Source organism: Zootoca vivipara, chromosome 4 (genome assembly GCF_963506605.1).
Source record: "Zootoca vivipara chromosome 4, rZooViv1.1, whole genome shotgun sequence".
NCBI lineage: Eukaryota > Metazoa > Chordata > Lepidosauria > Squamata > Lacertidae > Zootoca > Zootoca vivipara.
Window position 1 is genome coordinate 87,858,296 of NC_083279.1, and position 19,511 is coordinate 87,877,806.

A 19,511-nucleotide genomic window follows, 5' to 3' on the forward strand; every position below is an offset into this window, starting at 1 on the left:
CTTCATACCTCTTCTGGTCCTGGGAGACCAGCAGGGAGGGAAGCTGGTCACAGCAGGAGGAAGGCATCTGCACCTCTTCAGCAGCCTGACTTGTCTCTGCCTCTCAGCCCCACTCCTCTCCAACCTCCTCTTCTGCCTCTGATTCTGGACTGCTCTCTGCCACAGACTCTCCCAGCTCACTAAAGCCTGTTACCTCTTCAGCTTCTGACATCTCCTCCTCCCAGTCTGCTCCCTCTGACCACTCATCGCCATCCCACCACCAGTCCCTTAGCTCTGAGCCTTCTTCCCTCAGGGATTCCCCAGCAGGTGCCTACAAAAACTCCTCTGCCTCCAGCCAGTCCGTGACACTTGTACTGTACAGTGAGAATGCGTGCGCCCCAATGGAAAAAGCCAAGGAAGAGTCAAATCAATGTGTTTTTGTTTTTACTTGAAAACTGGTTTTAAATTTTGGCAGTTACAAACCTGTACACATTTTTTTTTCTGTCTTTTTTCTTTTTTAGCAAAATAACACAAGACAATACTGCCAACAGCAAATATGAAAGACCAATGCATTTGCCGACGAGGGACCAGATCCACATGGAGTGATAACCTTCCCTTTGCATAAAGTTGTTGTGTAGTTGGAATAATGGCGGAACCTCAAATGCCTAAGTGAAACAGCATTAGAAAACATGTCTGTAATAGCATTTGTGCAAAGACACATTCATCCGAAGGGGTGGGGTTCATTAGGAAGCAGTCTTAGAAACCGAGAGAAATGTTAATGAGAAACAGCTGAGTCAAAGAAAAGTTACAGTACATTCTGAAGTGATTAAGAAGTGTTGTTTCCCCAACCTATTCACCTTTTTTTTTGTTGATTTTTCCATTACCTTAAATCTGACATTGATGAGTTTCTTCAGAATACATAAATGAACACGGGAAAATAATAATAAAAGCAACTTGATTGGCATCAAATATCTACAAAAGCCAGGTAATTCCAAAATTATTCTGTACATTATTTTATAAACTTTTTTTTAAAACACCAAAAACATACATCTTTTACAAACCAGCCTGCTTGCAACAGGTAAAATTTACAAGACAACTATCTTTCTTATACAGTGCTTCAAAAGAACTCCTTACATTTCCCAGACGATCCTTTCCAAATGCAGTTACTATGGGCTTGTAAAATTGTTCTGGAAACAACCTAGGTCTCTGATAATGACAGGATTTAGCTATACTAGTGAGGGTTCAAATTTCCACCACCCAGTTCAAATTTATCCTTAACACTGCCGGTATCAAACCCTGGTTATGGCCTTGTAACTCAACATTTGTAAATTATTGCTTTATAAAAAAAAATTACATGATGGGAATCATTTCATTTGCAGTACTCTCCAGTTGCCCCTCTCACATATGAAGTAACAGCATCGTCAGTGCCTTTTTGTTTGGTGCATAGCCTTGGAAAGAGCAAGCTGAAAATAACAGTCTGCAATGGACAAGCTTACAGTAAATTGCTTTACAGATATGTTGGGTGTGAGGACAAGTGCCGAACAGGCAAAACTGTGATTACAAAATTATTTCAGAAACACCAAATGTTCCATCTTCATGAACATGCCTCCCACATCCGTCTCCTGATTTAAGGTCTTTCCGTTGTCTGCAACTATTTTTTCTTTTCGTGTTAATTCTTACCACGAGAAAACCAAAACTCTGTGACGCTTGAAGTATACGCATTCACCATCACAGACACCATGAGCTGCCGCCTGAACGGACAGAGGTTTGGAGTCCCAAATACCTCGTGGGAAATCCCCTCTTTGGATAGATTTGATTTACTCTTTTGCTAGCGGGATGATCTTTTAACACTGAAAGCAGATCTGGGCAGCATACGATCCACAAACTATCTCCAGGATGTCCCAGTTTACTATATGGAGGGAAGAGAAGTCAGAAATGTGGTTTTTCCCTGCCTGGAGTCTGAGGTGCTTCAGGGTAGAATCCTACCCCCTCAGCCAGGCTATGGGCACATTCATAAAGGTAAAGGGACCCCTGACCATTAGGTCCAGTCACGGACGTCTCTGGGGTTGCGGCGTTCATCTCGCTTTATTGGCCGAGGGAGCCGGCGTACAGCTTCCAGGTTATGTGGCCAACATGACTAAGCCGCTTCTGGCAAACCAGAGCAGCACACAGAAACGCCGTTTACCCGGAGGATTAAGGGCTGAAACACGCTAGCTGGTCTTTGTGGGGTTAAGGAAGAGTCTAAATGAAAATATGGTTCATGGGTTAATGAATACAATTATTTCTGAGGTTTGCACAGCTGGACTTTCCCCCTTGCATAAGTTGGATGACTGTATGGGCTAAGGGGCAGAGAGCAGCTGGAGGAAAAAGAGATAGGGGAGGAGAATGGTGGCTGCATAGGCTTTTGGAAGAAGGGGAAGGACCGAAAACTGCAGGGCTCCCACAGGGGAGGGCAGCCTAGGATGTGCAAGAATGGAAGGTATTTCCTGCTCAAGAGCTAAGGCTCCCACCATGCTACTAACTTTAGGCAGCGTTAAGAGTCCTTTGTGCGGAAGACTTGTAGAAAACAGGCGGGGGACACACCAAGTGCAGGGAATAGCAACGTTTATCTTCTTGCTTGTGCATTAAGGGGTTCCCGCTTTTCAATTTATTTCCCTGTGTCACCCTGTTGATATGTTGCAGTAAAAATAAAATAAATAAACCTAGATATTGAGCGCCCCTGGGAAACACGAGCTGGAATGCACATTGTGTGACGTGTAAGCCAGGCAGGTATTATTTCGCAATTACTTCTTGGTGGGGGACAAAGAGCAGAGGTCACTGGTTCAGTCGAAGAAAGGTTCAAAGTTCACGCGTTCATTAGCTGAAGCGACCAAAAGCATACTGGGTGTGAACTACGGCAGAACACTTCACTGCCCATCCCGCTATTGAAAAAGGAAGTTAAATTCTCCTGTCCCACCAGGACGATTCACACACACCAGTGAAATTCTCCATCCAGGAAGCGCCTCGTGAGTCACCAGCACTCTTTTGACCAGTGTTGGCCGCCCCTCACTTGGAAGAACTGGTTTGAGTTTGGGAGACAAATTTGTTATTTAGTTTCTTCTTCACAAATGGCAGACAGGAAGTTCAAGTAATATCGCTCCCCCCACCCCACCCCACCCCACAGAAAACACATCGGAGGTGGAGGGACTGAGAAAGCAAACATATCACAAATTTGTTACAAATGGACGCCCATGATATTCTTGAGGGGGAACCAAGAAAAACGACCATTAATTTAACAGGAAGTATGGACAGGCCTATATTTATCAAAATATTCATATGGGCGATAAATTTGCCTTGGCTCAAAACCCATTTTTAACAGATGTCTCAGTGCTCTATCCAGAATGTTTGCTGCGCTACAAATCTTTGCGATGATGCTCTTAAGAGAATGTGGGGAAAGGGGCAGTAAACATTGAATTTACGAGCTCCACGATGTGGATTTCAGAGTCCCTTTGCTATTAAAAGTGTTACATGGCAGTTGTGTTGTTTATTCCTTCTTATTTCTTTTAACCGTTTTGATTGCTGGGTGGCAGTTTATGAACAATATTTTCTTGCGGCAGAAAGAACTGGCTGCTGATTAGCTTAATGAAAAGCTGAAACGATGAAATTCGGTTCAGTCAGCGGAAAAGAAGAAGAAGAAGAAATGGTTCATGGAAGGGAAGCACTGGGAACACTCATTTAATGTCGTGTTGACGGAGAACTTGGATAAGGCAGGGGCATGAAAAACCTGTTAGGGCGTCCACTCATCCGTGACTCCACTCCAGGAGGAATGATTTATTCATTCCGTACCCTTCCTGGCTGGCTGAATTCTCTTAGGAAAGGGAGAGTAGCTTCCCCTCCCACATTTAAACTGTATAAAGGGAAAATAAAATAATTAAAATTATTTTAAGAAATGGCAACCCCTTTCCCTTTTTGCAGCAGGGGATGCAAATATGCACGGGGAACACCTCCCCAGACCTCCACAATTCTCTAGTTGTTGTTGTTTTAAGAGAGCATGTGGATGAACGAAAAGTGGCGATGAATCCCAAAAAGTCCAAAGTGGGTCAGCGAAGGACCGAACATACCAAAATAAATAAATAAGTAAAAATAGCATATATGCACTGGGTTTTTGTTTTTGTTTTGCACAGACCAAGTGTGGGATGCAGGAGCATCTCCCCAGCAGAGTTCCTTGAAGAATGCCAGTCTGCAAATCCTGCGTCCTTGGAGTGCCTCTCAGCTGAGTGGCCAAGTGCAAAGGAGAGCAGGGCTCCCCAATCCTTTCACTGCTGTGCAGTGGCTGGAGTTTTTCTGCAGCTGCTGCTCACTCCTGCAAGACAAGCCATCCCAATCCTTCTTCTTTCCTGGAACTACAGGATGATCAGTATGGTATCAAGTACATTTCATCCTCATTTGATGAGATCAAGGCACTGGTGGCTACTGAGGAGTTGGATCTGGCAGCATGTTAGCTCACCATCGTGCACAAGCCGAGGCACAGTGGCCCACTGGATTCAACCGAGAGCATGGAGTGATTGCTGCAGATTCCATATGGTTTGCAGCAGACGGGATATCCCACCACTCAATGTCTCAACATGGTGCCAAAGTATCTCTCAATCCCCTCTTGCTTTGGGGCTGGAGGAATAACTACGACCTGCAGATCGGATCCATTGAAATTAACAGACACAGCTAACTTAGATCCTTAAGTCTACCCTGCGTGGGGCTAAAATTGGAAACAACTCTTAGAATACAAACACAGTCACTTTAACTACATAACATGGCACAAAGGGATCTTATTATGGACTATTGGTTTGTCCCTTTCCCCTCCTTAAAATTCAGATTTACTTTGTGCAGCAGCAGCAGCAGCCTTAGCAACTAATTCACCCTTATTTCTCACTTCATCAAAGTTCGACCCATGCAGCCACAGTTCTAGGACCCATGAAATGAGTTCCAGCTTTTCTTGAATACTGCAAGTGCTTCAGCCTTGTAACACTTTTAATAGCATGATCCCCCACAAATCTGGTTGGAGGAAAATTCAGTCTGCCACCAGACAATGGGGAACCTCTATGCTTGGCAATAAACAACCAACGTCAACTCCAAGGGATCAAGAGCCTTCTCCAGCTACCAATTTTGGGAGGCAACCATTTGCTTTCTCCTTGCACATGGTCACCACGGATTTCTTGACAGGGTTAAAAATGGGTTATGCTATATTTCCACCTTGCCCCATATACAGATCTATTTTTTTTCCTCTCGGTGAAAAGAAAGCCTTCTTGACAGTTAATGCTATGAGAATGGGACCAAATGACAGAAACAACGTCAACAAAAGAGGCTCCTTCACACTTGGGTCTGGTGGTGGGTCTCCACAAATGGAATGTGAATGTGGTGGTGGTCAAGGCGCAGCTCCTCAATGCTTTCATAGTCACTCATGGCCACCTCAGAGTCTTCAAAGCCACAGCCCATAGAAACGTCAGACGATGATGCGTCCAGGGAATTGTGTAAGGACAAGGGCTTCTTGGCCAGGCTATTGTTCTCTGCGTTTGGTCCTGGGCCAACGCCAAAAGTACTAAACTCGTTCCCAGTCTGAGACCCACCGTTGTCCATCTCGTTGGGGAACTGGTGAGGAGGGAGGTATTGGCTCGGGTGGAACTGTGGCCGTCGCCGACAATCCGGGCTAAGTGTGCCGGCCATGGAGACTGGCTGGGATGGAGGAAGGGCTTCGTATTGGTCTGGGTAATCCTCCGGGAGGGGAGGCGGCAACTGGTCCTGGTTTAAGAACTCCTCATCCTGCGGCGGAGGGTAGTCACTGTCAATATCGTAGCCGCCAAGGTAGTAGTCTGTCTCCAGCTCCCTTGTGCTCCCGTGATGCGCTGAGCTGCCATCTGTTGTCTCATAATTGGGCACCTCCTCAATGTCAGATAGTCGAGCGCTCGGCATCCAATCAGAGGTGTCCCAGTGATAAGCTGCGGAAGGAAACAAACCCAAGGTGAATGGGGAGGGAGGTGCAAGTCTTGGAAGAGAGGCAGTCAATGGCATGCACCCGGCATGAAGCAAATCCCCACTGGATAATGAAGCTGTATATGCAAAAAATAGCTGGCATGCATCACCGTTGTTTTGCTTTTTAAAACCCTGGCCAACCATGCTTTGGCCCAAGTGGAGAGAAGCAATATAACGTCACAACGACAACCAATGCAACCACAGCCAAGTTTATGTTAGAAAGGAAGAGTCCGAGAAATAAAATAAAAAATGCTGAAAACCCAACACATGGGAGGTGAGCATCAATCTGTTAGCGCAGAACGCAAATATATACATTAATAGAAGTCAGCATGCTCTTGCTGCTGCATTCTTTTCCAAGATCTTGGTCTGGGGAGGGAAAGCAAAATTACGCCGGCACACAAAATAAATAGGCGGAGATGAAAAAGAACCAACAAAACCCTGGAAGAAAAATCAAAACGAAATTGCCCCCCCCCAGGGCACCCAAAATATATACATGCTCAGACATGCAGAACATGGGCATAGCATGGTCTAAAAGGTGAAGGCCGAACTGAGTGTATTAGTAATGTGTTAAAACTCCGGCCTTCGGGACCCCCCCCTCCACATTCCCACGAATTGCAGCAGGCAGGTATGAGTCACCTCTGTTGTAGTTCTGTCCTTGATCCATATCAGTCACTGTTAAATACAAAGTGGGAGAAAAAGCAACACTGGAAACTCTCAGGCCTGCACATTGCAGAAAAATCTCACATCGCTTCTAAAACACATCTGACTTAAAAGTATTACGAAAAGGGCTTTTAAGCAAAGCTTCAGTTTAAGGTTTATCTTTTTTTAAAAGGAAAATAAATCTGATTTTTCTAGGCCAATAATTACGACTATAGTTATTTGAATCAAACATGCAAAACTGACTCAAGCACATAGCTTTAACACAAACGAAAAAAAACCCCTATGCAGTTTCCCCCCTCCCTCTCCCTCTCTTAAAATTTGCGAAGTATGCTTTATTTCTCTCTTGCTCACTGTGAAACAGAAAAAAATAAATAAGAATCTACCATTCTCAGGGCCGGTTCAAACAAATCTGGGCCCAAGTACGCTCAGATACCACGGTGAGAGGCACGGTATAACAACCTGAACAGAACAGAATAGAAAGGGCAGTCAATTGGGCCACTGGAAGCAAATACCACAGAGCCCTCTCCTAGCTAGAAAGAAGAGACTTTCCACGTGGAGCGTGGAACGAGGCCAGGGGAAGCAAACAGCCTGGGTTCCTTCTCTGCCTTTATCTTAGGGTCTGCTAAGGATAAGCCGCTGCTGCGCTCCCTCCCACTGAAGCCACTGTTACTTACTGGGATGGAGTAAAAAGCAGGGAGGTGGCAGCAACCTCAGGGCCACGCGGGCATTTTGGTGGAGCCAATCCCTTGCTTCCACACTGTAACAACTTTGCTGCCACCCTGCTCCCCTCCAGTAAGTGGCAGGGTGTGAGGGAGGGTCCCCAGAAACCACCCCACTATCTCGGCAGCTCCAGACACCAAGTGCGACTGCTGGCCCAGGTTGTTGTTATCTATCCTTAGGGCTCATGCCGACTTTCTTTTGCACCACACATTCCAGCCACTTGGAAGCTCTGTGTCTGGGAGGTTTGTTTTTTGTTTTCTCCCTGTGCTTTACCCAGGAAAACCTTGAATCGGAGCAAATGGCAATCCGCAGAAAAGCCGGCTGCCATTTGCTCTGTTTTAGTGGTAAAAAGTGGGTTTTCCCAGGGAAAGCACTGGGACAAAGAACCAAAAACACAGCTTGGAAACAGAGCTCTAAAGCCCAGATATATGCCTAGAAACATGGCACGAAAAGAAGACTGGATGAGCCCTTAGTAGCAGATTGCATCTCTCCAGGCTTTCTTTCAGGCAGTGGTCTTTCTTACTCTACCTAGAGGTGGCAGGGATTGAACCTGGGACCTTTTGCATGCAAAGCTTACTCTGTACCGCTGAGCTGTGCAGTTTGTTCTGCAGGAATGCAAATAAGCACCATCCTATCCCAATAAAGGGTTGCCATACTGCAGTTGGCAGCAGTGTCCGGGTGAAAATCGGCAAAACATCTGGGAAAATCTGGACGTATGGCAGCCCAACAGCCTTGAGCAAAATTAGAAAAGCTCAATAACTTTGCCCCCCAAAAAAGCGCAACAACCTTTCTATCCGACCTTTCACTGTTTGGAATATGGCAACCCTATCATAATAGGTTAACAGCAAGAGGGTATTAAAGGCACAGGATGGAAAGGAGCCAGAAAGTAGGCGGCCCTTTTAGAGAAAAGGGTACTTATGATGCAGCCCTAATAGGACTTTTTTTATATATTCTTGGGAGATATGACCTGAACGAATTGTTCAGGGCAGACCTCCTGAAATTAAAGGACATGATAATTCATTTCTACTCTTAACAAAACTTAGGTGGAAGCAACCATATGTTTTTCAACTATGGAGCCCAGAAGTTTACTTTTTCTTGTTTTAAAAACGAAGGTACGGAGCAGCCGTTGGGGCAGAACTGCAGTGAAATTTATTTCGGGGAGAAGAAGACTTCCCCCCTGGAACGCTAATCCTGCAGAAGCTTGGTGAAGCATGAGGACCTGGACTGATGCGAACCAGCTGGGATCCTTTCAGAAGGTAGCATTTTGTGATTTGTTTGGACCACGTCTCCTGTGATGATCATTTAAAGGCTCTACTTAATTATAAAGGCCAAAGTGGAACATGACAGAACTGGGCTGTCCTGGGTGCAGAAATTCCTCAAGCCCTGACTGGCGAACCTGAGGTTCTGGCCAGGATTTGAGCTGGGGCAAATCCTGGCAAAACAAAAACAAAAAGCCTCAATCTCTCCATTCCTCGTTTGTACAAGAACTTCCTGCTTCGGTGTTGCTGCACCGACTGGTTTGCGCCTTTATGTGAGCATATCTTGCACCGTTCCCCTTCAGCACGCAGGAGCTTTGATGGCAATGAAAGATGAACTGAAACGAGGCGAGCGAGATGGTCGGCAGAAGGAAAACCCTTTCTCTCGTGACCAGTGGTTGCAGCTCAGGTAGCACTGTCTGAACCGGCCCTGACTGCTCCAAAAGAACAAAACAAAAAACTGACTCAGAAGCATTGCACTGACCAGAAACGAAGACCGTTTCTGGGTCACTGGTTTTATGCCCATACCCCACTCAGTGCGGAGATAGCACGTGTCTTAGTGCATGTCTATATGGACAGTTTATATTTATGCTACACAGCAGAACCTCACTAACTTCCTCACTTGCCCACCATGCAGTTCAAAAGGTCTTCCGTTCCTTTTCCCACGCTGAAGCAAGATTTATGCAAGCAAGGTCTTGTGGATCCATCAAATGCAGAGCTGCGCCCAAATAAACTACAGAATATTTCGCTGTAGGGACTATGGCCACCTAATTCTTGAAGGTCTCCTTTCATAAATCGGTTTTGTCCTGTTTACACACATAGTGCACGGGAAATTCACATCGAAATACCTATTTCTAATTGCATTTTCTCATAAAACCTGCAATTCTAAAGCATCTCTATTGAAAACAATATGTAAAAAATTCATATTGTTTTAAGTCATGACCAGATGGATGGGAGGTGGCCTGCTCTTGATGGGGCTACCCTCCACCTGAAGGATCAGGTACGCAGCTTGCAGGTACTTCTGCAATCCATTGTTGTCACTTGAGGCTCAGAGTGCCTTCCATCAGCTTCAGCTGGTGGCCTATCTACACCCCTAACAGGACAGGGGTAGCCTCACTTCTGTGATCTGGCAACCTTCAGGTTAGATTACTGCGATACATCATACATGGGGCTGCCTCTGAAGATGGTTTAGAACCTTCAGCTGGTGCAGAATTCAGCAGCCAGGAGCAAGACGGTTTGAGCATATAATCCTGATCCTAGCCTGACTGCACCAGCTGCCAATTAGTTCCCAGGCCTAATTCAAAGTGCTGTTGTTGTGTTTTTTACCTATAAAGCCTTAAACAGCTCAGAACTGCAATACCTGAAGGATCGCCTCTCTCCATATGAACTGACCCATACCCTGCACTCATCCGTGAGAGGTCCGGAAGGTGGCAACATGGCAATGGGCCTTTTCTGCGGTGGCTCCTCGTTTGTGGAATGCTCTCCCCAGAGAGGCTTGCCTGGCGGGTTCACTACAAATCATTAGGTGCCAGATGAAAACTTTTCTCTTCTCCCTGGCCTTTGGCTAATTAAATAACCTATAGCCTTTTAAACTGTGTGTGTGTGTGAGGGGTTTGTGTGTTATTGTTTTGTTTGTCATTATGGTATATATTGCTGTGCTTTTATATTGTAAACCACCCTGCGATCCTCAGATGAAACGCGGCATATGAATTTAATAAATAAAATAAAAAAATAAATGGAATGAATTGCATTGCAAAAATAAAAACCTGAAGCACAACTGTGCTTGGATCTGCATATTAGTCCAAGAGATGCGAAGCAGGTCAATTGATGCTGTAATTTGCAAAGAACAAATTAATCAAATTTCTTTATTTCACATCAGGCCCATGGACTGTGCCCCAAGCTGAGGTCGGGTTCAAACTAAACTGGGGATTATTATTATTTATTCAATTTATATACCACCCTTTATCAAAAGATCCCAGGGTGGTATGGTCCTCCAAACAAATATTCCTACTTGAATCTCCTGGTTCATTTTTAACTTTTAACATTGCTTGTTAGGGACAAAGTTGGGTTTAGGGATTTTTTGGGGGGGGGGAAGAAAAGATTTTGTTAATAGAGAAAACTGCATTCTAGATTATTATTATTATTATTATTATTATTATTATTATTATTAAAAGCTCCTTTATGCTAAACCAGAACATTTGTCCACGTAGCCCAGTATCATTTACTCTGACTGCGTCAGCTCTTTAAAGTTTCAAGCAAGGATCTTTCCCCAGCTGTACTGCCCTAGACCATTCAATGGGACAAGCTGTGGATTGATCCTGGGGCCTTCTGCATTCAAAGCATATGCTCTACCTGCCAGACATCCAAGATGAAACAGCTTTCAAATCAGGCCTTTTGAGCAGGTGTGATCGCAACTGGAAAGTTTATCATGGGTGGGAGAAGCAGCGCAACGGGATATCAATGCTAAGGCAGGGACCTCAGCCTTAAAGAAGTGGCTCCTATAAAAGCCAATTCTAAAGGAGCTTTCTTGAGATGGTCTGAAAGAGATTCGTTAGGCTACGGATCTAGTTTTGCAGAAGATGACCCTAGCAAAGAACGAAACTCTTTCCAGCTGGACTATACTATACCAGCTTCGTAATCCTGCCCCCCGTGTTAGGATTTGCAGGAGTCTGGGATTGGACGTTTGGAATCTGGGGGATAAAGAAAGCAACTCCTGGTCCTGGGTTCAAACCACACCGCTAATACAACTGCATAAAGTGGCCTGAAGCCAGAGGGGAGGAAACTTTTTCAGTCCAAGGTTGACAGGGGCAGGGGCTGGAGGTAAAAGTAGATGGAACAACAATTGCAATTTTTCTCATTTGCACAGTGGTCCGGTTTCTACATGCACCTGTCCATATACCACATCCATGCAAGCAAGAGGCATGATCAGAGTTCAGGGATAAAATTCAGCCAGGTAAACACACTCGGGGGCAAAGCAGGGCTAGTGAGGGGTGTGGCTTGGGGAGAGGAAGCGTGGCTTAGGGAGATGAGCTGTGGCTTAGGGAGAGGAGGTGTGGCTTGGGGAGCGTTCCAAGGGCCAGTCACATAGGCCTGGACTGCATTTGGCCTCTGGGCCAGAATTTTCCCAGCTACATCTTAGGCAAACCACTGTTTCTCAGTCTCTGCCAGCTATATGTAGAAGACAGCATGATTGGCTTATTTTACAAGGTGATTTAAATTATGCTTTTTGAGGAAGCGGGGTCCGCCTCATTAAAAAATCGGCTAAATTTGGCTTAACAAGTTGGCTCCACAAAAACGCGAAGGAAACACCAACAGCTTTGCTCTTTGTGTATTATTTATTTACCACGGTGTCACTGTGCTTTGGATGCCGCAGCATCTTATCGAATCCATGTTTTTTTTTGGGGGGGGGTCGCTTTCTGACAACGTAATCCCTCTGGGATCATCAGGACAGCAAACACTGCATGTTGGGGTGCGTCGAACCAAACCCCAAACCCGCCCTCATCCTAAACACTGACTCTTTGATGTCAACAGAAGTCATAAAAATTAACTGCTTGCCTTCCTCCCACCCCACCCCCCTAAAGACCTTGCTTATTTGTAAAACAAAATCGTTCGCTGCGGCTTGGCTAGTTAGGGTGAGTTAATGAGTTTCTGCTGCGGCTTTTCACACAGAAGAACAAAACGGAAAACAAAGACGCGGCAATTCAGGAGAAATAGTTTTTAAAAATGATCAAATACCTTCATTTTCTATATTGTCAACTACGTTGTTGACAAGCTGTATGACAGTCACTATGGAAGCTTGTGGGAGAAGGAGAGCAGAAATAAAGGGAAGGGTAGCTTCATGTTAGTATTTATAACACACAACATTCTAAGGCTAGCAATATTAAATTCTCACAGCGCAGACAGATTTGCTGGGACCAGGGGTGGGTGGGGGAAAGTCTATGGGCATGGGAAGGGGAGGCTGTGGCATTAATGAATTATGTAGCGTCTTGAAGGACATTTCAATTTCAGATAATCCCATACAATTCCACCCCCCCCCCCAAAAAAAAGCAAAGCAAATGGGGATACATTCAAAGGCAGTACTTTCAGAAAGCTCATATGCAGTGATGAATATCAGTTCATAAATTCAGCCTGGATTGTCCAGCAGATTCAATTAAGCAGGACAGTATCTTGCCTACCTGACACTAATCTCTAATTAATCCTCGCTTAAAGGCCTCCAAAGGCAAGCTGCTATCCTCCTGGCGACCATTATCTTTTTAGGCAATCACAAGGATATGAGATGGTGTGAAAGTCTTTTGGTCTAAATCTTTTTTCCAATAGGAATGCTTTTACTTTATTATACTGTGCCTACGAGAACAAAGCCCTTGTGGGGGAAACGAACAAATCGAGCGGTTTTAATTAAAATATCATCACCGAATAGCTTTCGTTTAAGGCAGGGCTAGCCAAAGTGGGGGCTACCACTCCAATCAACCCTAGCTAGTATGGCCAATGGCCATGGATGAGGAGAGTTGGGAGTCCAAAACATCAGGCTACCCTTGATTTAAGGAACTAGCTTTTAAAACCCAGACACTGTTATAGATCAAAGATGGCCACTAGGGGCATCAATGGAGGGGGGGGGGAATGACTGACGGCCGCCTCCAAAATTTTCAAGGAGAGGGTTGGGTCGCTTCAAAACTCTGCAGCGGCCACAAGTGCATTCAGCACAGCAAGCTCACCTCACTCGCACATGCCCGTGCATGAGTGACGTCAGCACGTTGCACGGCGCGCGAGCATGTTGCACGGCGTGTGTGCATGCTGTGCCGGTCCCCTTAATTGTGGGGGCGAGCTGGCATGCTTGATGGCCACACTTTCAGCATTGGGGCTGCCGCATTTTCACCAGGTTTTTAGAAGAGGAGCATTTCATCTCAGAAGCAACCGGTGAAGGACTGATGGACTCCTTATCTGTATCATATAGCAACATACAGAGCCAGACAGCTGGAGTGCCATCTAGCCCAGTATTCCCTACTCGGACCAGCAGTGGCTCTCTTGGTTCTCATATGGAGTTATTTTCCAACAACTGTGACCTGACTCTTTAACCCAGTGATGACCAAACTTGGCCCTCCAGCTGTTTTGGTACTACAACTCCCATCACCCCTAGCTAACAGGACCAGTGGTCAGGGGCATAGCTGTCAAGTTTTCCCTTTTCTCGCGTGGAAGCCTATTCAGCATAAGGGAATTTCCCTTTAAAAAAGGGAGAACTTGACAGCTATGGTCAGGGGTGACGGGAATTGTAGTCCCAAAACAGCTGGAGGGCCAAGTTTGGCCATCACTGCTTTAACCAAATGCAGAATTTTAGAATCTTCTGCACACAGAACGTGTGCTCTGCCACTGATCTGAATTTGTAGAATTTTAAAATATCCTCTCTTCTGCTGATTATTTTGTAGTAGTTTGTAAAAAAAAGTATTTATACCAGAATAGCCGTCTTCAGCATAGCAAACTTTAGGGAAAGCAGGCATGGAGTATTCTTTAAGTCAGTTACCTCTGACTTAAGTCAGTTACCTCTGGCACATAAGAGTAAAGGTAAAGGGACCCCTGACCATTAGGTCCAGTCATGACCGACTCTGGGGTTGCAGCCTTTATCTCGCGTTATTGGCCGAGGGAGCCAGCGTACAGCTTCCAGGTCATGTGGACATCATGACAAAGTCGCTTCTGGCGAACCAGAGCAGCACACAGAAACGCTGTTTACCTTCCCACCGGAGTGGTACCTATTTATCTACTTGAACTTTGACATGCTTTTGAACTGCTAGGTGGGCAGGAGCTGGGACCAGGCAACGGGAGCTCACCCCACTGCGGGGATTCGAACCGCCGACCTTCTGATCGGCAAGCCCTAGGCTCAGTGGTTTAACCCACAGCACCACCCGCGTCCCTTTCTCCAGCACATAGCTGTCCACAACTGATCGTGCTCCTTTCTCTTCCAGCTAGGAGCCATTCCAGGAGAATCTGTATAAAGAGTGGACACACCATGCTATTCAGCATTTCAGTTATCCACAGCACAACAAAGTCTCGTAGAACACCAGTATGCATATAGTACACTCTTGGTGGTAAGTGAGGTCAAAATAGCAGGGGGTAAAGATAGCTATGCTCTTACCATTATCATCGCCAGAGTCTGACTGGTAAGAACTGAGGGACTGGACTTCAGAGTTGCTGCCTTTATTGCTTCCTGAAAAACAGGTCACCTCTTCCACATCATCTAGACCTTTGCCTAGACATACAAAAGAAAGAAAAGGAAATTGGCGGGGCAGGTACACAAATCTTTTTTGAATCTTATAATGTGCAAGCAAAGCTACTTCAGCTATTATTACTACTACTGTTATATTTAATATATTCACATCCTGCCCATTCCTGCCAAGTTGGAATTCAAGACGGTTTACAACATTTAAAATAATTAATGTTAAGAAACAACCCAGCTTAAAAGATTTTAAAAATAAAAATCTCTCCTCTATGCTCTTTTCACCCCCTTGTGCTGCCTTATCTGCTAAAGGAAAAGAGAAAGACAACGGGAATATTTGGAAGGCTGGTGGCGGCAGAATTCTGACATCCAGATGTGGCCCAAAGTCTGGCAATTAACAACCCGCATTTTAGTGAAATGGTATGTGCATCTGCCTCACCACAAAAATGTGAGTTGTTCTCAGACCACTAAATGTGCAGCCGTAATGCACCCCCCATATTTCCTTTCGTGTTGCATATTTTTAGATTGTGAAGGTGAGGGAAGGGGCTGTGTGTTATTCTCTCTTGATCTGCAAGCCACTCCGGCAGCCATGATGGGAATAAATTAATGAGTGAATGGAGTAAGAGATGGGGGGGGGGAGAACCCTGTAATCCACATGTTTAGAAAGCTGGCATGAGTTTGAATTTGTTTCACTGTGGTTTTGACTTTCTGTAAGTTACGGCTGCAAAGTTCCTAGTGATAATTTTATCGCTTCTATCTTGTTCGCAAGCCTCTTTTGAGGTTTCTTCCTACAATCGAAGGGGTATATAAAATTTGGCGAAACCAATAAATAAATGTGCCTTTGCCTAAACCACTCACTTTCAGTGCCGTTTTCCCAGGTCTTCCTGATGGAGTCGCAGTCGGAACGGCACGGAGAGACGGCAGGAAGGTTGGGGGCCACACTGCACACTACGACTCCTCGCCTGGCTGTCAGGATCCGAGGAGACTCTGGGTGGAAAGTTGTCATCTCCTGATGCTCCACCCCGAGCCCGTCGACGATCTTGTCCAAATTGTTCCTTGAGTCGCTTTGGAAGCAAGGGGTGTAGGCCATGGGCCTCACGGGGACCTGAGGCGGCCCCACCTCCTGATAAATATTGCGGCCATCCCCGCTGTTCCTCATGTTTTTGAACTGAATCCCGTTGCTCTTGTGAAGCAGAGTGGCAGTCGCCGGGTCTTGCACCAAGGTGATGTTGTTGCGGGAATAGTTCTTCCTGAACACTTTCTTGCGGAACACTACGAAAAGGACGACCAGCAGGAATATGACGAAAAGCACGACAGCGATGCCGATGAGCTCCTCTTTGCCCACGTAAGAATGGCCGGCTTGGATGTTTGGGACGACCACTGGTCTTAGCCCACAGTGCTGGCCCACATATCCTGGAGTGCAGTTGCATAGAAAGGACCCAAATACGTTGACGCAAGAGCCGCCATTTTCGCACTCTTCTCTCTCGCATTCGTTAATATCCTCCTCACACCTGAAGGGGGGGGGAAGTAGGTGGATTTGATCAGGGGTGACATCAGAGGCCACAAGTGACCCTCTAGGAGCATCTCTGCCACCATCGATCAGCCTGGACACTGAGATCCAGCATCGAGGGCCTTCTGGCGGTTCCCTCCCTGCAAGAAGTGAGGTTACAGGGAACCAGGCAGAGGGCCTTCTCGGTGGTGGCGCCTGCCCTGTGGAACGCCCTCCCATCAGATGTCAAGGAGATAAACAACTTTCTGACTTTTAGAAGACATTTGAAGGCAGCCCTGAATAGGGAAGTTTTTAATGTTTGCTGCTTTACTGCGATGTGTTTCATTTGTTGGAAGCCACTCAGAGTGGCTGGGACAACCCAGTCAGATGGGCAGCATATTCATCATCATCATGATGGCCCTCAGGATTATCCCCAGGCCACACACCACCCTGAGCCCATCTCCTTCCCCTTGAGTGTTTTCTCATGTGCCCTCAGATCATTACTTTATACACAGAGCAAAGGGCTGAGTTAGGCTAGCCTTCCTCAGATGATGTCCTCCTGAACTTTGGACTACAACTCCCATCTTCCCTGACCATTGGCTATCCTGATCGAGGACGATGGGAACTGTGGTCCAAATCATCTGGAGGGCACTGGGTTGGGGAAGGCTGAATTAGGCCAATGGTCCTCTCATTGTGCTTACTTGCATTAACTCTTCAAGGTTTATTTCCCACTTTGCTACAAGATGATGTCGTTTACCGGCGATGCTGGACCTGTAACCTAGGTGCATAGGACCGCATGACCTCCAACACCTCCCCAGGCAGTACAATCATCAAACTTACGTCAATCCCGTTAACCCGCTCTTGCAGTTGCAGATGAAAGCGTTGCCAATGGGATCGCACGAGCCTCCGTTGCGACAAGGATTTGGAAAGCAGGCAGTGATCTCTGACTCGCAGTTTCGCCCGGTGAACTGAGAGAGGCAACTGCACTGGTAACCTAAGGTTTTTTTGTTTAAAAAACGAAACAAAACCCAAACACACAAATCAAAGATTGCTCTCCAAACATGATACAGTACAAAATAAAAATAAAAAAAAACCTTCCAGTAGCACCTTAGAGACCAACTAAGTTTGTAATAGGTATGAGCTTTTGTGTGCATGCACAGTTCTTCAGATACAGTACAGTTTTAGCATTCGTAAGTGGGGCTTTATTTCCCCCTAGTGGCTGGCTTAAGAATGTGGCTCGTTTTGGAGCCATAAAAATCTGCGGCTTTCAGTTGCAAAGTCTGAATAACAACTTCCCATATTACATTGTTTAAACATAATCTCTGTTTAAGCAAAACGTCATGTCTGAATGACCTTAGCCGACAATGATTTTAGAGATCCCATGTTGATTGCAATCTTTTGTTTAACAAAGAGGTTGAATGACATTTAAGCTTAATATAAAAGAAGACCAATGGGGTGGTTTTTTTTTAAATTTTTTAAAAACCCCACAGTGTTTCTTTAACACTATCAAAGAGTAGCCATACTTATGGATAATAGCTGACCCGTCTTATTGCAATGCTCTCTCTCCAGAAGAGGAATGGGGAACTTGCAGCCCTCCATGTATTGCTAGATTCCAGCTCCCATCAGCCTCCGCGAACGTGGTAAATGGTCAGGAATGATGGGAATTGTGGGTCAACAACACTTGTAGGGCCACAGGTTAACCGTACCTGTTCTATAACACGCCTGTGTAAGTTGTGACCTTCTCCCTAAGCTGAATGCTGTTTTTGCAAGTCTCGGTTTAATAATCAATGTTCTGGTGAGCCATGTATGGGAGGGGTGGGCTATATTTGGCTTAGTGGGTCACAAGCTGGGTCCCGCAGATGAACTGGGGGATTCTCAAAGGCGATTCCAAGAATGCCTTTCAGTTTGGAATGTGCGTCTTGATAATGGTGATAGAAAGCAAGAGAGAACCAGTTTCAAATTGAATGCAAATTCTAGTGGATGCACACGCTGAATTTCGCAGCTATGTGAAATACAGGAGCTGATTTCATCATCATGTGTGAACGAAAAGTGGCCGCAAACAAGTGCCATCAACTACTTGCACAGCTGTTTCTGTATTTGGCAGGTGGTGTGTGTTTGCAATGTACAAAAAGGATATTGTACAGAATGTTATTTGCCACCTGCAACTTTTCTGCCAATGGGTGATATCTCAGAAAGTCGTACTCGTTGTAAATCCATTGGAACCAATGGACGTAATCGCACAATGCCCCAAAATATTTTCCCGACATGACAAAAATAAGCACTGCCAATCCATCAGTAGAAACAGGTTCATTTGACTGAAGCCAATGCCTACAAATGACTACCCCTTCAATATGGTTTCAAGAGATATTTCATCTTTTATCTCTCAAACTGCACAGAAGCTCCTTCACTGATGAAGTTACAACAGTGTCTTACACAGGAATCACAAATAGGGCTTGATTCAGTTATTTTATCCTTTTTGCTGAAAACAAATGTACTTAAGGGCTTAAATCCACAAACCAGTTAACTGGAGAACTCTGAATTAAGTATCCTTTAATTCCATCAAGCAACCAAATACAATGCTTTGGTTTAAATCTTTTCGGAAAGGAAACAGAGGCTTACTTTCTGAAGTGAAATAAATGAACACCTTTGCTTCCTGCGTGCTATTTTTGGGCTGATTCATAAATGACATTATTTATTTGTTTGCACCTGAGATGTACACTTGACCAGATGAAGTGTGAACAACAAGAGAAGAGAAGAAACTTGTGTTTACAGACATGTGTACCACCCATGTGGTCACCTCATGAGAAGAGAAGAATCCTTGGAAAAGACCCTGATGTTGGGAAAGATTGAGGGCACAAGGAGAAGGGGACGACAGAGGACGAGATGGTTGGACAGTGTTCTCGAAGCTACGAACATGAGTTTGACCAAACTGCGGGAGGCAGTGCAAGACAGGAGTGCCTGGCGTGCTCTGGTCCATGGGGTCACGAAGAGTCGGACACGACTAAATGACTCAACAACGTACCACCCATACCCTTGCATTAGGGGGCAGGGGAGTTTTAGAAATTTGACCTTTCTGACTATTGATATAAATTGATATGTGAATCTGAGCTTAGATATCCATTGGGTTTTGGATTTTTTGAATGTTCCAACAAAATTCTCATCTTAAAAAAAAGTATTAAAATGAATGCTTGGAATCATA

The 19,511-nt window shown here is 45.3% G+C and overlaps 1 protein-coding gene across 5 annotated transcripts in view; it reads right to left on the minus strand.

Moving 5' to 3' along the window:
* Positions 1-266: 266 nt before the first annotated feature.
* The window catches only part of FAT3 (FAT atypical cadherin 3), a 434,554-nt gene continuing 415,309 nt past the window's right edge, over positions 267-19,511 (minus strand). Inside the window, exons 23-29 of one of the 5 annotated variants that reach the window (XM_035116284.2) lie at positions 17,153-17,306; positions 15,682-16,334; positions 14,743-14,856; positions 12,354-12,413; positions 7,026-7,101; positions 6,619-6,654; positions 5,861-5,948 (exon numbers count right to left, since the gene is read on the minus strand). In XM_035116284.2, coding sequence (XP_034972175.2) covers positions 7,031-7,101; positions 12,354-12,413; positions 14,743-14,856; positions 15,682-16,334; positions 17,153-17,306 — 1,052 coding nt within the window. In that variant the 3' untranslated portion in view covers positions 5,861-5,948; positions 6,619-6,654; positions 7,026-7,030. Of the gene's footprint in view, positions 5,949-6,618; positions 6,655-7,025; positions 7,102-12,353; positions 12,414-14,742; positions 14,857-15,681; positions 16,335-17,152; positions 17,307-19,511 lie in introns of all 5 variants that reach the window. The other 4 variants (XM_035116279.2, XM_035116285.2, XM_035116282.2 and 1 more) reach the window with 4 other exon arrangements.